The 17,975-nt window shown below is 58.3% G+C and overlaps 1 protein-coding gene across 2 annotated transcripts; it reads left to right on the plus strand.

Moving 5' to 3' along the window:
* Positions 1-346: 346 nt before the first annotated feature.
* Positions 347-17,975, plus strand: STX16 (syntaxin 16). Of its 2 annotated transcripts, none has more exons than XM_056108082.1 (8): positions 347-558; positions 12,183-12,290; positions 13,212-13,352; positions 13,576-13,741; positions 14,230-14,321; positions 14,989-15,132; positions 16,316-16,396; positions 17,669-17,975. In XM_056108082.1, exons 1-8 carry the CDS (start codon positions 427-429, stop codon positions 17,771-17,773), a joined length of 969 nt encoding a protein of 322 aa, XP_055964057.1. In that variant the 5' UTR covers positions 347-426; the 3' UTR covers positions 17,774-17,975. The 2 variants fall into 2 exon arrangements, with proteins under 2 accessions (XP_055964057.1, XP_055964058.1); XM_056108083.1 differs by having other exon boundaries at positions 348-507.

Consider the following 17,975-nt stretch of genomic DNA (forward strand, 5'->3'; position numbering starts at 1 on the left):
AGCAGGCCGTGCTGGGGGCGAAGATGCATAAAACGCGGTTCCCGGAGGGGGGCGGGAGGGACCACCGGCCGGGAGGGGCCCACGTGCCGCACGTGCTGGGCCTGGACCCGCCGCGAGGACCGGGCGGGGTTGGGGGCCGCGTGGGGGCGGGGGGGCGATGCCCCCGGCCGGGCGTTTTTCTTGTTTCATGTTCCCCTCGATTCCCCGGGGCTGTCCGGCCCACCGGCCCCGCGGGGCCACCGCTCCCTGCCCGGCCCGGGCCCAGCAGCCCGGCGGGGCGGAACCAAGGCGCGGGGCGCGCGCGCGGACGGACAGGAAGCGGCGGCGCACGCGGAAGCGCCGGGAGCGGCGGGCGCGGACCCCGCCCGGGACGCGTCGGGCCGCGGCGGGGCGGGGGGCGCGGGGGGCGCGGGGGGCGCGGGGGCCATGGCCACCCGGCGCCTGACCGACGCCTTCTTGCTGCTGCGGAACAACTGCATCCAGAGCCGGCAGCTGCTGGCCGAGCAAGTGAGTAGTCACAGCTCCTGCCGCCCTCCGCGCGCACGCAGCCGCGCCGCGGTGAGTCTGCCGGCGCCGTCCGTCCGTCCGTCCGTCCGTCCGCGCGTCCGTGCGTCTGTCCGTCCGCCCGCGCGCCCGTCGCCCGCGGGCCCCGCACCCGCACGCCGCGCCGCCGCCCCCACGCCCAGCAGCCGCCCCAGCCCAGCCGAGGCCCGGGAGGGGGGAGCGGGGCGGGGCGGGGCGGGCTGCCCCCCTCCCCGCCCCCCCTCCCCCTCGCCTCCCCTCCCCTCCCCTCCCCCTCCTCCCGCCCCTCCTCCCCTGCCCCCGCTCCCCCTCCCCTCCCCCTCCCGGGCCTGCCGCCCCCGCAGCCCCCCGTGGCCGCGCTGGGCCCTGAGCCCTGGGGTGGGGGGCTCTGGGGTGGGGGAGGGGGTGCCGGGACTGGGTGCATCGGGGGTTGGGGGGGCTTCTGGCCCACGCGGCCCGCACCGGAAACTGAGCTTTTCCCTCCACACCAACTTTCCCCCCAAGAAAACGCGGCGTGCGCGGGGGCAACTGGCCCCGCACGTCCGGGGCGCGCGCTGGTGCGCGCGCGTGGCACGGTCCAGGCCCGGACGGGGCGCGCGTGCGTTGTGCGTGTGTGCACGCGTGTGCGTGTGCGTGTGAGTGTGCATGTGCGTGCATGGGTGCCTGTGTGTGCCTGTGCGCGTGGGAGAGTGCAGGAGTGTGCGCGCGCGTGTGCGTTCCACGCCGCTCAGCCCGAGCCCAGGCCCAGGCCCAGGCCCAGGCCCAAGCCCAAGCCCGGTTGGAGAAGCTTCTAGAGCTTCTCGGTGGCCGTGCTCCGTTTCCGAGGGGGCCCGGCCCGGCGCCGGCGGGGCCCAGGGCGCCGCGTCCGCCAGACAAAGGCGGGTCCGGCCCCGCGCCCCGCGCCCCGACCGAGTCCCCCGAGCTCGGTCGCGGGCGCCCCGGGAGGTTTCGCACAGGAAACAGAAAGGAGCGCGGGGCGCGCGCGGAGGGAACGGCCGGTGCCAGCGCTAATTTTGAAAAGAACGTGCAGAAACGGGCCCGAGTCGGAGCCGGGCGCGAGCGGCGAGACTCCGGGGCACGCGCGCCCCGGCCGGGTGCAGCGGGATGGAAAACCCGCTTCTTCCCCAAACGCCCAGATTTCAGGCGACCGAGGGGGAAAAAAAAACAAGACACCAGGACGCGCGTTAATTTTTTTTTTTTAATTAAGTTATCCGGGTTTTCTTTGGTTGAAAAACATGGTTAGCTTTTGCATTTTTAATCGTTTAGGACTCCAAACACCCTGAACCGTTGGGTAACTTGATACTTTTTATTATTATTAATCGCTGAGGCAGACGCTCAGGGAAAAAAAAAAACCTGTTGTCTGATGCGGGCAGCTTTTTTCAAAGTGCCTCTCGGACGAACTGAATTTGAAAACGGTTTTTTAAATGAAGGATTAAAAGCTATCAATGAGCAAAGCCAAATTAAAAATCGCTAAAGCATACAATTTGGAAAAATAAAGCCAGAAATGTGTAGATGTATTTAGCCAACTCGGACGATTTCTTGGAAGGGAAGGATTTATAAAACTAAAAACACATTTATGTCAGAACATTAGAGACATTTCCTATCTATTACAACACTTTGAGTATTCCATTCTTTTGTTAGTCTGTATTTGTAATTCTTGCTTATATCATTCTGAGTAATCAGATCACTTAAGATATTCCTGTAGACAACTCAGAGTATCTTAGAAAGTAGATTTTTGTAATTAAGCAAAGATAGCTTGGCTGAATTCGAATTTAAAAATAAAATAAACACTTTCATATTTTAATTGCAGATATTGAAAACACCTGGCAAGTCAGACATTTCTGAAATGTGTGGCTTTTGGAAAGAATGTCCAGAAAATTTTGAACATTTCCATTTGAAATTTTAAACATTTCTAAAATGTTGAGGGATGTAGTTCTTTAGGTTTTCAGGGATGTAATCTTGAGATCGGTTACAGTTGCTTCCCGGGAACTTTCTGTAGGCAGAATCCAATGTAGCAAGATGTGACCACCCAGGGCACAATTGTTGCCACTTTTCTGGAAGTTGAGAAGCTGCTTAAAAAAACTTAGGGGGAGAAAACCCATGTCTAACACAATTTTCAAAAACTTCGGTGAATAATTAATGCGATGTTTTTCGCTGCAGATCTAGCTCATAAAAATTTTAAAACCTCATTTCTGACTTGTACATTCCCAAATCATGTAGCAAATCAAATAAAATTGTAACAAAGCGGTTTTGCCGCAGCTGTCACATTTAAATATGGACTGGGCTAGCAGCTGACTGCGGAATGACTTAATGAAGCTAATTACAATTAATTAAATTTGTTAATTTTCTTACAGAATTACTGAAAATGTTTAGTAGTGACACGGGGAGATACTTTTCTGCTACTGTAACCGTGTGAAAGTCTATACTTGGTCCTGTATTTAGTTTTTACACCCACTAAAGAAAATAAATAAGGCAGATTGATACTAGCTGTTCAGTCTTCTTGACTAATACGTGGGGGATATTATACCCTTTTACTCCTTCAAATGTGCTCTTGAAAAATAACAAAAAAACATATTTTTAAATTCTTAAAAACTGAAGAGACCCAATTGCCTGTGATAAGTTAAAAACATGAGTAAGCCAATTTAAAGAGACAAATTGCAGTTATTTATTGCAGCTCAGGTCATTTGAAAGGAAGTAAATGAAACTGGAGAATTTAAACTTAAAAATTCCGAACCAGAAATGTTTTAAGTTCTGCAAAGAAAAAACCTGTAGGAGATTTGGTGTCTTTTTATTTTGTTGTTGTTGTTGTTTTTTTTTTTTTTTTTTGCTCACACACATCTACATCTGAATTTCACATATTTTACATGTGAAATAAATGGATTTTTGTTTCCCTTTGAAACTTGAAATTTCACCTCCTTCTTGACAGGGGGAGAAAACTGGAAAGTGACAGTGGATCGTGTGTGTCTCACACCCTCGGGAGAGCTGGAAAGTGCCGGCAGATAGTGCGAAAGGCACCCCGCGGGCTGCAGCCCCGAGTTCAGAGTTCAGAGCTCCGTTTGCTCCTTTTATTCAGTTCAGGGGTTCTGGAGGTGCCTGGCGGTTGGGTCTGAGTTCTGCGGTGTTCGCATAGACGGGATCGGCACGAGGGCTCAGCTGAAAGGAGTTGCAGGAGGATGTGCAGCTCCAGGCCGGCCCCAGGGGCACCCGCAGCCGTTCAGCCCAGCGTCCGGGTCTCCCCGGGCCCTGCTGCCCGGCCGCGCTGACCCCTCCAGGGGCAGGAGGGGACATCTTGGCGGCTGCCCGTCCTCCCTCGTGCCTGCAGGAGGAGAGTCTCCGGCTCTGGTGGTCCTCTCTGCCCCCCGTGCCCCAGAGGTCCCGTTCCTAGCTCTTTCCCGAGGTCTCTGCCCTGGAAGTGATTTTTTTGTTGTTGTTGTTTTTTCCCCCTGCAGCCTGGTGCCCACGCGCTGCCTCTCTGCCCCGGGTCAGGGCGTGGGCCGATGAATGAACTTTCATTTTTCTGTTTCCAAGGCCAGCACCTAGAATTGACCCAGATTCCACTCAGTTGTGTTCTGGGCCGTGTGAATAGGAGTAAACACCAGTGGGTGAGAACGCAGCTTGGGCACTCGCAGCCAGCCCGGTCCAGGGTCGGCTGGGGGGTCCCCCCAGGCTGTCCCCGGGGTGCCACAGCACGGAATGAAGGGCAGGGTTCTTTGGGGCGCTCAGCGCCAGGGTTCAGGGCTGCTTCTCTGGGGCTGATTCAGGAAGTGCCTTAAATCTCCTGGACATCTCCTGCTCTGCTTGACTCGGGAGGTTGAATGAGGTGATGTGCAGGCCCCGTGGGTTCCGCAGTGCGTCTGTGCACACAAGCTGGCACGCGTGGCCTCTCCAGCCGGAGCCTTGCGGCCTCGGCTGTAATCTGGCCGGCGGTCTGAGGGCGCCAGCGCGGGTCCCCGGGGGCAGCTCTGCCCCGCACTGCAGTAGTGTGGCCGCGGCGGGCCAGGGGCCCCCACTCAAGCCTCCTCAGCCAGCCTGACTCTCAGTCGCCCGAGTAGGTCTGCAGAGTGAAATCATCATTCCCCCCAGGGTGCAGCGTCAGGCAAGGGTGGGAAGCTGGTGGCCTGCCTGCCCCGCCGAAGGATGGATGGGGGCGACTTGGCCAGTGTTTATGGCCTCATCGGTTCTTTGCTTTAAAATAATGCATAATCCATAAATGAAAGCTAAAGTTAATTGGTCTTAAATTAGTTTGGAACTAGCACATTATTTTTAATAAAACAGTGTGTGCTGAAGGGGCGGGGGGGCCTCGGAGATCAACTGTGGCTTGGAGAGGCCCAGGGCCCTGCCACTTGGGCGCCCGCAAGCTAGCTGGGGTGTTGCCCTTCCTCCCGGGGCTGCCCAGCCCCTAGCAGAGGTGACTCCATTGCCACCTCAGGACGCCTGTCAACGAGGGGGTGGGTTTGGTTCTGTTCTTTTGAGGCAGATAAGGCAAGTGAGGTTCAGCAGAGCAGAGGAGATGTGCTATTTGGGGGGGGGGGGCACTGAGGTCAGACTCCAGCAAACCGGGCGGCCAGGCCAGGCCTTGGGCTGTAGGTTCTGGAAAATGAAAAGAAACAGAAGGGGCAGGCGTGTTCCCGTGTGTGTGTGTGTGTGTGTGTGTGTGTGTCTGTCTGTCTGTCTGTGTGATTTTTTTTTCCTTTCTTACAATTGATTAACATTTTTTTTTTGCACTTAGCACTGTGGGCTGTCCACTGCAACTTGCATTCTGAAGGGTTTCAGTTTTCGTCTAGGCCGAATTTGTGGGGAAATCGGCCCCCTGTCTTTAGAATCCAAGTATGAAATCATTGTATATTTCTCTTCAGATGTATTTGCTTTTCTGCCCCTAAAGATTCCATTTAGGCAGCGGGGCTTGCTTGAGAATAAGGCCACTCTGTTGGATAAAAGAGAAGCAAACTTTTATTTTGGCAGTTACGGAAATAAAGTAAATATCACTATAGCATAGACCTGTATTTCCAACTCTCTCTGCTCAACTTTTCCAGACTTCCTGAGTAAACACAGATGGGTTTCCACTTATTTTCCAGTTTTATGTAGAAAGTCCTTTACGCTATAAACTTCACATGCTACTTGAAGTTTTCAATATTTGCTTGATTATATGCCATTGGCAGGTCAGACGCCTCGATTTAGACATTCTAAAGATTTAGAAGGTGACGGTGGTTGGTACCATGTTTTCATTTGGCAGCATTTTCGTTTTTCCTGATGGTGGTTCTAAATGTTTTAGTTCAGTTCTTGAACCAAACGTGCTGGTAATTCGGTGTTTGGGAGTTTGAGAAGCCTGTTATTTTTAAGTAGCAAAGTGGGGGGGGGGGGCTTCTTGCTGTGAAAAGATGACTTGGGGCGGCATGCCTGTCACAGATGATCCCCCCAGGAGGCGGGTGGGGAGAGGTCTGAACCCCTGGGTTTGCCCCCCCACCCCCCAGCCATTTAATTAACGGGCCCGTGTCAGGAAATGAATCTCTCTGTTCTGAGGATTGGATTTCTGTTTGCAAGACAAGAAAATAGAGTCCTCGCAGCCCCAGGATTTCACGAGCCTTGTCTCGCCTCTCGTCAGCTGCCTGTCGCTCTGCTCGTGATGCAGGCGCGGGCCGGGGGGACAGCGGGAGAAGACAGGTGACGGGGGTCCCGGCGTGCTCGGCAGCCGGGCAGATGGAGACCCCGAAGCCAGGGGCTTGGCCTGGCATGTGTCTTCTTAATAAAATCCCTTCCTGCTTTCTGACCGAGCACGTCAGGCTTTAAAGGATGAAAACGCGTCCCTTTTTTTTCCTTTTTCGAGTGAAAGGTAATGAAATCAGGTTTCCATCTGCCACTTTCCGCTCCTATCAGTGGCGCGGCCTCTGCTGCCCGGCGCGGCCCAGCCCCCACGCCGCTCTCACGGGAAACGGTAGAAGCAAGGACTAGGACCCCGGGATTGAAGTTCTGCATAGAGGAATGCTGCTAGTTTGCATTTTTATGGCTGTCGTTGTTTGGGGATATTTTGACCCCGATGGGCCAGTATCATTTGCACTATACATTTTTGAATAAGGAACTTGGAGATTTTTTTTTTTTTTTCTAAATTGACTGCCAAGCATAAATAAATCAACACAGTTGATTATTGGAATTCACCTCTAATTATTTCAGTGATCGATACTGGGAAAAACAAAAAACAAACCGACCCACCTAGTTCTTGAGATTCCCTGTCATTAGTGAACATCTGATCTGGTCGGAAGAGAGAGCCCCTCTGGTCCGAGAGCAGAGCCTTTAGTTTTAAGAGGAAACTTCATCCTGTGACTGCCGGGGCGTCTTCCTTCCCGCGCCCGTGGTTCAAAAATCAGCCCTTTGGGGCTTTAATTTCACACTAGTTATTCTGCAGCGTGAAGGGGCCGTTCGACCCCCACCTGGTGGTACTCGGGGCTCAGAAGCAGCTGCCCCCTCTCTCCGGCCTCGTGGTCGCTTTGGCAGCATTGGGGTTTGGTGGGGAAGGGGCTCGAACTTTCCTGGCACACTGGGAAGCGCGTTTGCGGGGCGCTTCTGATGGGCCCAGGCCGGGGTGTCATCTGTAGACAGTCCCTGTGTGTGCGATGTGTGAGAACTGTCTGGGTACAGCCATAGACCATTTTGGCGGGTTGTTCATTTCCTAGTTTGCAGGGCAGATTTACACGTGTAAAGGTACATTTGTCTGATGCGGTAAAAATAACATTTTAATTTTGCTCTCTTCTGGCAGGGGATTTAGAATGTTGTATGTGATATTTGAGACTTGTGCATCTGACTAATATTTTAGCGAAACTAAAGCAAGTGTATTTTTGTTGTTTCCGTTGTATTTTAATTTTTACTACTATGTAATGTGTGTATCCTATCTCGGTTGCCAAAGCAACGGTCACAGTAAGTAAAAATAAAATAATGATGTGGCTTTTTTTGAAGAATCGGGGGTGAGAGGTTTTTTTTTAAAGTGCCTTGGCTGTTAGGTCTGTAAAATAAATTGAGTTTTTAGTCGATTTTAGAGTGACTTAAAAATGCATTGTTGTTTGTAACTGACCATCCTGTGTCTGTCTGTCTGTCCCTCTCCTTCTTTCTTTTTTTGCTCTCCCAACTGGATGGGGCCGATGGGAACATCTGTCCTCAGGAGCTGGATGAGGTACCGTGCCTGAATGTTTATGCGTGTCCGTCCCTTTGCTGAAGCCTGGGCTCTGCCCGGCTCGCACCCTCGCCCCTTCCAGCCTGTCTCCCGGTCACTGACCCCTGGTCTGTTGGATGCCCCAACACTGAAAACTCCTTCACTCCAGTTTCACGGCCCTGGTGCTCGGAGGTTTAGCGAAGGCTGGAAACGGTTTCCAGCTGTGGGTGGACACGTCCTGGGGGCCTGGTGACCCCCTCGTCTGCAGGAGGGTCCAGGTCTGGGTGGGGGCTGGGGCACCTCCCTGGCCTGGCTGAGGGGTGCTCAGGGGAGCAGGGGCCTGCCGTCCGTGGGGCTGCAGTTCCGCGTGTGGACAGAGGGTGCAGGGGAGCTCTGCAGGGCTGCAGCCCGGCTCTGCGGAGCTTCGAGAAGCCTTGAGTCCGTGACAGCAGCAGCAGCCCCCGAGCGGCCCGGTTCTGTTCCCGGGCAGAGGCCGGGCTGCTGGCGCCGGGCCTGTAGTCGGCGCCTGGCGTGGCCACGGGGATTCGTGGGAAAACACGGAAGCGCCGACAGTGGGCGCATTTCAGGAACAGCCCAGGCGGGCTTCCTGCCTGCACGGGCCCTTTCTAGGGGGAGACTAGTGTCTGGGGAGGCCTGCATGCGCGTGTGTGTGTGTGTGTGTGTGTGTGTGTGTGTGTGTGTGTGGTTCATGCGTATGTGCATGTGTGTGTGTGAGTGCGCGCGCGCGTGTGTGTGTGTGTGTGTGTGCGTGTGCGTGTGTGTGGTGTGTGCACTTGCTTGGCAGTCAAGCCCTGTGGTCCCCAAGAAGGGGAGGAGCGGCCTGCGCTGGCCCCGCCGTCGTCCCTGGCCACAGACCGCGGGGGACGGCGTCTGTTTGAACGCGTGCAGATTTCAGAATGGAGCACACAGTGCTTTCCCGGCCCCCCGGGACTCCCAAGACTCCTCACTGGGGCCCCTGCGGACCGTCCCGGGGGCTGCTCCGAGGTGGAGGTTCCCGAGGAGGCTGGTCAGCGAGGCCCAAGCCGGGGAGTGTCCCCTTCGTAGGGCGGGAGCTGCCCAGGCCTCTGGGCTCCTGGAAGGGACACATGTCATTTCTGAACCGGACCAAGGGCAGAGATAAGGCCTTGACGGACGGAGTCGGCCGCAGGGAGGTGCTGCCGGCCTGGGAGGCCCCTGCTGGCGAGGCCAGGGCAGGCCTGGGCTGCAGACACAGGGGCAAGAGTTCTTAATTCTCCGCAGTGGGATTTTCATAGAGACTTTTTTCCTTGTTTTAGAAAGCACAAGGGGCCGGAGCTATAGCACAACGGGTAGGGTGTTTGCCTTGCACGCGGCCGATCTGGGTTCGATCCCCAGCATCCCCTATGGTCCCCTGAGCACCGCCGGGAGTAATTCTGAGTGCAGAGCCAGGAGCAACCCCCGTGCATCACCGGGTGTGACCCAAAAAACAAAAGCAAAAACAAAAAAATAGAAAGCGTGAAATGATTTCTTTTTCACATTACACACATATGCATTTTTAAAAATCCCTTTATTTTATTTTGTTTTGGTTGTGGGGACCCCCCCCCCTCGGGGCTCAGGGGACCGTGTGTGGTGCTGGGGGTCGTGCCCAGCTTGGCCGGGCGTGGGCTGCCTGCTGTGCTGTCCCGGCCTCCCGGCCCCTCTGGTGGCCAGCCTGTGAGGACGTAGTGGGGACGCTCAGTCGAGGTTCGGCCAGAAGAGGAACCGGGCAGGAGGAGCTGCAGTCTGCAGGACTGTGAAACTGCGTCGCCTGTTCTCACGGGCAAAGAAACACATTTTCAGATGGAGAATGAGGTTTCTGAAGTCAAAGGGTGGTGGTTTGCGCTTCAGACGTAATTTATATTCTTATCTATGCACGTTCCAAATAATGAACTACATCTCCTCTTCCCAAACCTGCCCTGTTTTTTTTTTTTTTTGGTAGTGATCCATTGCGATAAATATTACAAATCTCTGCATTGAAATGAGTGGTTTTCTCTGAGGAGTCCTGCATTCTTCACCAGGATGAGTCATCCGTGTGGGCTGGATCGTGAGGGGCCGGTCAGCCCCCTGCAGAGGCTCTGCCCGCAGCAGCAGCTCTGGAAGCTTCTCTGAGCCAGCTGTGGCGCCTCCTTGCCTGTGGTCTGACCTGGGGTCCCCGTGGGCCCCCGTGTTCGGGCCGGCTCTCGCCAGCCGGCTTCCTCCAGACCCGTGAGCGGGTCGCTCTCCACATTTTTGATTTCTGTGCATTTGTGGAGGGGGACACGTCTGTTGTGTGAAGAAGCAAGTCCTGTTTGAGAGGTCAAAAACACTTCAACTGACTTTTCATGGCGGTTTGGAAGTCTCACTTGCTTCAACTGCCTACTAATCCCATGGGGCCCGAGTAACAGTATAGTACAGTGGATAGTTCGTTTGCCTTGCATGCGGTCGACCTGGGTCCGATCCCCGGCGTCCCATGTGGTCCCCTGAGCACCGCTAGGAGTAATTCCTGAGTGCAAAGCCAGGAGTAACTTCTGAGCATCCCTGGGTGTGACCCAAAATAAGCAAAAACCCCCCAAAAACAGTCTAGCAGGGAGGGCCCTTGCCTTGCACACGGCCGACCCAGGCTCGATCCCTGGCACCACGTATAGACCCCCTGAGCCCCCTGAGGGGTGACCCTGGCTGCAGAGCCACAAGGAAGCCCTGAGCACTGCTGGGTGAGGCCCAGAACACACACAAGCAAAACTGGCGAATTTAGATAAGCCTCGCGTGTCTTTTCTCCGGCCTCTTTGCAAGTGGTCCGAGGGGCAAGTCAGTCAGGAGTTTACAGATCACGCCCTGTTTGGACCGCGTGCACTGCTTACGAATTGCGGGGCAGGTGGGCTGGGGGGTGGGGGCGGGGGGTGGTGAAGAAGGTGTCCGTGCCCCTGGCGAGGGACCTTGGGGGCCAGGGTGGGCTTCGTGCAAGATGCCGGGGGTCAAAGTTCAGCCCGGGCGGCTGCTCCTTGTCAGGCAGCTGTCTGGCCTGGGCCCGGAGCCGGGAGGGGCGGGCGAGGGGCCGACGTGAGCAGCTGCTCCCCTCGGGGCCCGTCTGCCGGACAGGCCTGGCGGGGCGTGGCGGGGGGCTGTGGGGCGTGTTGTTTTCCCTCCGGCTGACTCCGCATTCTGCACGTAGCTTCCCTGGGCCCCTCTGGAGTGATTGGCGGCCTGGCCTGGGAAGGGCCGCCAGCCCGCGTTCCCCCTGTCACCGAGTGGCTCTGACCTTGGGCAGGGCCCTGGGCTCTCCCGTTGCTCCCCACTCAGCCGGGCCCCACGGTGGGTTCCCTGAGCCCTCACCCGGGGTGGGTGCGGAAGCGTAGGACAGATCGCAGGACTCCCAGTAGGGAACGTGGGCACCAAGTCGGGGGGGCCGTGAGTGGGACCGGCCCCTGCTCCTGCCCAGGGCCGGGGAGTGCTGGTGGGGGCAGCCCATTAGCTTCTGGCCCCAAGTGCTGGGCTGGGCTGGGCCTGGTCCCCGGGCGAGGTGTCGGGGGCAGCGGCCGCTGTGTGCCCGCCTGCTTGGTTTGCTCCCAACGTTCTGCTCAGAATTTAGGGCTCATAGAGATTTTTTTCCTACATGTAATATTTGCCCCCCTCTGCGGATTTTTAAGCAATCACTTATTTACTGAATGAAGGATTAAAAAAAAAAACTAGATAAATGCCAGGTTGGGGGAGACCGAAAACAACATAGATTTTTCATCCGGTTCTACGATGGCTTTAGAAGTTTGCAAATGATCACTGTTTTCCGTTATTCCTTTGATCATCACTGGGGTCTTGGGAACAAACGGGCGTTTGTAATCCGGAGCTCTGGGGGCAGCCCCGGAGCCGGGCACTGGAGGCAGGAGAGCCGCTCGGCTGGGCCAGTCCGCCGTGTCCCCCCCAGCCTTAGAGCTCTGTGCGGCAGGCAGTGTGTCATGTGGGTAAGATAAACGGGAGCCAGCGATAGCGTTTCAAGGTCCGTGGCGACGTTGCCGTGGGTCTTGGGCTAAGGACCGGAGGCGGCTGTGCGGGGTGCACCGAGGTGCTGGGGTGCCCGCCAGGTGATGGGCACGTGCCCGTTCCCAGCAGTTCTTTCACACACTTGAGTACACGTTAAGGGTCTCGAGGCTGCTGGCCGAGCAGCCCTGCTACAAAGTATACGAAAGTGTCTGAAAGTCACCCCTCTGCCGGTGAAACTGTATCATCCCAGTGCAGTCCCAGTACGGGCCTCTCCCTCCTTTCAGACTTCATCTGCTCATCCCGGTGGAGCCCCTGCCCTTCCCTGGCCCCCGAGAAGCCTCCCCAAGGCGCTCCTGTTGGCTCTCCCGGTAGCTTCCTCAGGGCAGAGTCGTGGAGCGCGAGAGGCAGACGGGCAGCCCCCTCGTGCCGAGAACACGCTCACCCACAGGCGGCGTCTCCTGCCTGGCCGCCTCTCGGGGCCGCGTTTCGCGGGGGGTCGGCACGTGCTTGTCCGAGCGGACCTTGGGTGATTTTTCTCGTGTCCTTGCAGCTCGCCGATGACCGTATGGCCCTGGTGTCAGGCATTAGCCTGGACCCAGAGGCAGCGATTGGAGTGACGAAACGGTCGCCCCCGAAGTGGGTGGATGGCGTGGACGAAGTAAGTTGAATGTTCGTTTCCTACTCGCTGTTGGGTTTTGCTTTTTAAGAATCGTGACATTAACATTTTAAGGTCATCTTTTGCTATTAAAAAGTGCTCTAAACTTGAATGCATGTTCCTGGAAAGAGGCTGGGCCTGTTTCGTTCACAGTCCACAAGAGGTGTGTGTGTGTGTGTGTGTGTGTGTGTGTGTGTGTGTGTCTGTCTGTCTCTGTGTGTCTGTGTTTGAGGTGTGTTTGTGTCTGTGTGTATCTGTGTCTCTGTGTGAATGCCTGTGGGTGTGGATGTGTGCATGTGTGGGGGGTGTGTCTGCGTGTGTGTCTGTGGGGATATGTCTGGGGGGTGTCGATGTATGTGTGGATGTGTGTGTTTGTGTATTTGTTTCAGTGTGTTTGTTTTCTCTGTGTGTGTTTGTGGTGGGGTGGATATGTGTGGGGAGTGTGGGGTTTGTGTGCGTGTGTGTGTGTATGGATGTATGCATGTGGGGGGATGAGTGTGTGTGTATCTGGGGGATGGATGTGCATGTGGATGTGTGCGTGTCTGTGTCTGTGTGTGTCTGGGGGGAGTAGGTTGTGTGTGTGTGTCTGCATGTGTGTATGTGGATGTGTGTGTCTGTGTGTGTCTGGAGGGGTGTAGGTGTGCTTGTGTGTGTGTGTATCTGTGTCTGGGGGGATGGATGTGCGTATGGATGTGTGCATGTGTGTCTGTATTTGTGTCTGTGTCTGGGGGGGTAGGGGTGTGTGTGTGTGTGTGTGTGTGTGTGTGTGCACTGATGATGTGGGCTTCAGTCATCGCTGCCCCAGTGGCGGGAGAAACAGGCGCCAGGTCGCGGGGCAGTGGGTGTCGCGGGCGGCGTTTCTGGCCCAGGGCAGCTGCCGGTGCCCCGAGCCTCCCGGTCGCACTGAGGGCTCCGTCCCTCCAGATCCAGTATGACATCGGCCGGATCAAGCAGAAGATGAAGGAGCTGGCCAGTCTGCACGACCAGCACGTGAACAGGCCCACGCTGGACGACAGCAGCGAGCAGGAACACGCCATCGAGATCACGACCCAGGAGATCACCCAGGTGAGGGGCCAGCGCCGGTCGCCGCCCCGGGCCCGGCGTGGGTCCGTCCGGAGCCTGCATCGAGGCCGCCACCCGGGGCCGCCGTTCGGTCCGGCACCAGGAGAGCCCGGCTCTCCGCGTCCGGGAAGCCGCCCGTGCTGGGCCCCTCGGGGCTCCGGCCTGGGGTCCGGGTGCTGGGGGTCCCGGAGGCGCGGCCCCTCCCCCACTGGCCCGCCCGTCTCAGCTCTTCCACAGGTGCCAGCGCGCGGTGCAGGCGCTGCCGGGCCGGGCCCGCCGGGGCTGCTCGCCGCAGGAGGAGCGGCTCCTTCGGAACGTGGTCACCTCCCTGGCGCAGGCCCTGCAGGAGCTGTCCACCGGCTTCCGGCACGCGCAGTCGGGCTACCTCAAACGTGAGTCGCCCTGGGGCTCGCCGTGGTGCCCGGCCCCTCCCGGCGACCCCGGCCCACCCTCTGGGCGGCCGGACCTCAGCTGCTCCTGCCCGTTCCCTCGGTGGCGCCTGCCCCTCCGGCCCCGTCGCGGTCCCCAGCACTGGTTCCCCGAAACCCAGGTGCGCGCGCCCTCCCTCGCCCCTCGCCCAGCTGGCACGTTTCTACGTCAGTTTTGTCGCTTACAGAGTTCAGGGCCATGGGGAGCCCCTCGCAGCCGCGGTCCCGGGGAGAAATACGGCTCAGGAACCCCTTGTGGTGGCGGCCGGGCCGAGGGTCTCTGGTCCCCTCGTCCCGCAGCGCCCGCCTGGGCAGGGTGGGCACGCGCGAGCTGGCGCGTGACCGTGCTCCCGGGGTTGCCTGTCTCCAGGACCCCTCTCCCCGCTCCCCTGCCCGGAGAGGGGGTTCTTCCAGAACTCTCCTCTCGGTCGCTGAGCCGCCCCTCTGCACAGGCATGAGGAACCGCGAGGAGTGCTCCCAGCAGTTCTTCGACACGTCGGTGCCACTGATGGATGACGGCGAGGCCGACACGCTGTACGGCCGGGTAGGAGCCGGGGGGTCGCGGGGCCTGCGGGGGAGGGGCGGACCCTGCCTGCCTTCCTCCGGGCAGGAGCCGGGACACACCCCGGGCTGTTCCGGCCCGTCCCCCGGCTTTGGTCTCGGCCCTTGTGTGGCGGCAGGCTGGCCGGGGCCTCTGTCCTCTTGCCCTGCAGTGGCCAGCGGTGTGTCAGGTCCTGTTTGGGCTAGTGGATGTTCCCCCTAGGGAGCAGGAAATGCTGTATGTCACTTCTGTGCTTTGTAGACACCCTCAGCGTCCATTTTCTTCGCATGCGCGCACGCACGCGCGCACGTGTGTGTGTGTGTGTGTGTGTGTGAGAGAGAGAGAGAGACACACACACACACACATACACACAAAGTTCCTATGCTTGGCCCAGGGCATATGTGTGTGTGTGTGTGTGTGTGAGAGAGAGAGAGAGAGAGACACACACACACACACACATACACACAAAGTTCCTATGCTTGGCCCAGGGCATGTGTGTGTGTGTGTGTGTGTGAGAGAGAGAGAGAGAGAGAGACACACACACACATACACACAAAGTTCTTGTGCTTGTCCCAGGGCATGTGTGTGTGTGTGTGTGTGTGTGTGTGTGTGTGTGTGAGAGAGAGAGAGAGAGAGAGACACTGACGCACAGTTCCCGCGCTTGGCCCAGGGCTTCACCGACGATCAGCTGTTGCTGGTGGAGCAGAACACGCTGATGGTGGAGGAGCGGGAGCGGGAGATTCGCCAGATCGTCCAGTCCATCTCGGACCTCAACGAGATCTTCCGGGACCTGGGCGCCATGATCGTGGAGCAGGTGCGCGCGTGGCGGGGGGGCCAGATGAGCCCGACGGCACGGAGGGGAGGGCGTTCGCCTGCGCGCGTGGCGGGCCGGGCTCGTTCTCTTTTTTTCTTTTTGAACTTTGTGATCGGATCACTGGAGAGAGAGGGAGACCCCTGCCAGGCTGTTCGTGACTGACCCGGGTTCCATCCCCGGCTTCCCATAGGGCCCCCGAGCACCCCCAGGAGTGATTCCTAAGTGCGGAGCCAGGATGAACCCCTGAGCATCGCCGGGTGTGACCCCGAAAAAACAAAAGAAAACAGCAAGTAGCCCTCAGAGGGGTTCTCGTGCTTCCTGCTGAGCCCCAGGACGGGCGCCGCACCTGCCGTCCCTGCCCGCGAGGCAGGACCCTGGCGGGAGAGACGCTTCCCTGCGCGTTTGGGCAGGCTGTTAGACAGTGGCAACTGGCACCACTGTCTTTCAAGTAGAATTAAATTGTTTGTTAGTGTTTCAATCTGATTAGGGTGTTTTATTGTCTTGCCAGCAGGGATCTGGGCCCTGGGCCCCATGAAAGCCCCCGCACCCGGGCTGCTGCGTCCCTGGGGGGGGTCTCGTTAGGTTAATCAGGCCCTGGTCTGGGGGCCGCTGCCCGCTCTAATGCGTGTGTCCATTAGGCCTGCGCCTCCAGATCACCGACCTGTCTCTCTTTGAACCAGATGATTAAACAATTAGGAACAAAATCCTCCTCGGGGCGCACGTTTAATTTTAGATGGTGGCTCGGAGCTCCCGTCTCTGCTCTGCCCCACGGAGACCCCGGTGGTGTTGGCAGGCCTGATCAGAACCGGGTCTCACGTCACGGCCCTTTCTTTCCCTACCTGAGCCGCCTCCAATGCCGCTTCCCACTCAGAGCCCCCTCCCCGCCCCCGCCCCCGCCCCCCGCCTCGAAGTCGCGGGATTTTTTATCCGAGGCCCTGCCCGGTTTGAGTGTGGCCCCGAGCGGCCCCGTCTGTCCGTCCGCCTTTCCCACGGGCCTGGCCAACCCGGGGCTCTGCCGTTGAGAGCCCGGTGCTGCCTGCTGACGAGTTCCAGGCCTTCCCGGGTCCCTGAGCGTCGCTGAGTGAAACAGATAATCCCGCGGGGACCGTGCCCGCCATCTGCATATCTCATTTTTGAAGTTCAATTTTCCGAGTCGCGGTTGTTGTCTGTCTCTGTCACTCAGGGCACAGTCCTGGACAGGATCGACTACAACGTCGAGCAGTCGTGTATCAAAACCGAAGACGGCCTGAAACAGCTTCACAAGGTAACCCCCGACCCCAGTGGTGGGGGGTCGAGCCCGTTCTCAGGCCCACCCTCGGCGGGGGGATGGGGCACCGGGGCCGTGGCCGTCTCACCTGGGCCATGATTCCAGACGCACGGCGGAGGGAGGGCACTTTCACAGGGATCGGGGTTTTGTTTCTTGGAGACTGTCTGGTCCTCGCCGAGGCCTCTGCTTGGAGCTGAGCTCGGGCCTCTTCCCGTCACGGCAACTGGCCGAGGAGCTGCTGGGCGAGAATCACTCTGGAGAAGAAAAAACCCTCATTTTCCCTTTGAATTATCACAGTCTACCTGGGCAGTTTCACCGTTTGGTACAAAAGAGTAGTTGGTTGAAGTGCACGTGTGAACACGCTGACTTTTTTGCAAGTAAGAGGTCATTTCAGGAATGTGTTTCTTTCTGTTAAAACACACAAACACACACACACACACACACACACATCTTAGAAGTCATGTGACCGTGCTTGAGCGTGAGGAGGAGACGGTGCCTGGCCCGGGGCTTCTGGAGAGGAATGTCCTGCAGACCTTGCTCTGCTCCCTCTCAGGCGCCTCCTGTCCGCCTCCTCGTATCTTGGGGGCCCGCTGGGTATTTCTGGTCACCGAAGCAGCATTTTTTGGATTCTCTGCTCCGATGTTGTTTCTGGAGCCGGTTTGCTGCTTTCTTGAGCGGAGTGGGGCCACGTCGTCTGGAGGTCCTTAGCCGTGCGTCTCACCAGGTGGCCCCTCGCGCGTGTCCTGGCTGGCCCCTGTCGGGCCCTGAGACTCAGCCCCGGGACTGAACTGCGGCCCCTTCAAGTGGCCGAGCCCCGATCTGACCGCGGTTTCTCATGCCCTCGTGCCCGGGTTGTTAAGGGCGGGTTTAGAAGCTCCAGAAGGGAAGGGGAGCAGGGGGCCCAGAGAGAGAGCACAGCGGGCCGGGCACTCGCCCTGCCTTGGCTCTCGGCGCCACATCTGGTCCCCTGGGCCCCGCCGGGGTCAGGGGGTCTTTCCCGCCTCTGCACCCCGGGACACACTTCCTGCCTTTCATTGTATGGGCGAGTCGGTTTTCTTCCCAGACTCTGGGTGCTCAGCTTCCTTCCCTGGGGGTGGGGAGGGGGGTGGTCTGGCCTGGCCCGGAATCAGCAGGTCCCCAGGCCCGTCCTCCGAGGGAGAGCGCGCGCCCGGAGGCCGTAGGTCAGCAGCTCGGGGCCCGGGCCAGCGCCGGTGAGGGGCCGACGCGGTCTGGGTCTGGAGGACACAGCCTCGCCCCCTCTTTCTGCAGGCGGAACAGTATCAGAAGAAGAACCGCAAGATGCTGGTGATTCTGATCCTGTTTGTCATCGTCGTCGTCCTCATCGTCATCCTCATCGGCGTGAAGTCCCGCTAAGTGGCGTCGGGCCTGTGTCCGCACGAGATGTCCCCGGTGTGGGGCTGGGCTGGGCCGCGCCCGGGCTGCTGGCGAGGGCAGCCCCGGGCCTGGTCTCCGCGTCGGGGGAGCGGGCTGGCCGCGCCCGTGGCTCTCGCGTCCGTGGGTCCCCGTGGGCAGCGGCCAGCTCGGCCGTGGGGCTCTCTGCTCTCTCCGCTGCCCA

The sequence above is a fragment of the Sorex fumeus genome, unplaced genomic scaffold (assembly GCF_029834395.1).
Source record: "Sorex fumeus unplaced genomic scaffold, SorFum_2.1 ptg000193l, whole genome shotgun sequence".
In the NCBI taxonomy this organism is placed as follows: Eukaryota; Metazoa; Chordata; class Mammalia; order Eulipotyphla; family Soricidae; genus Sorex; species Sorex fumeus.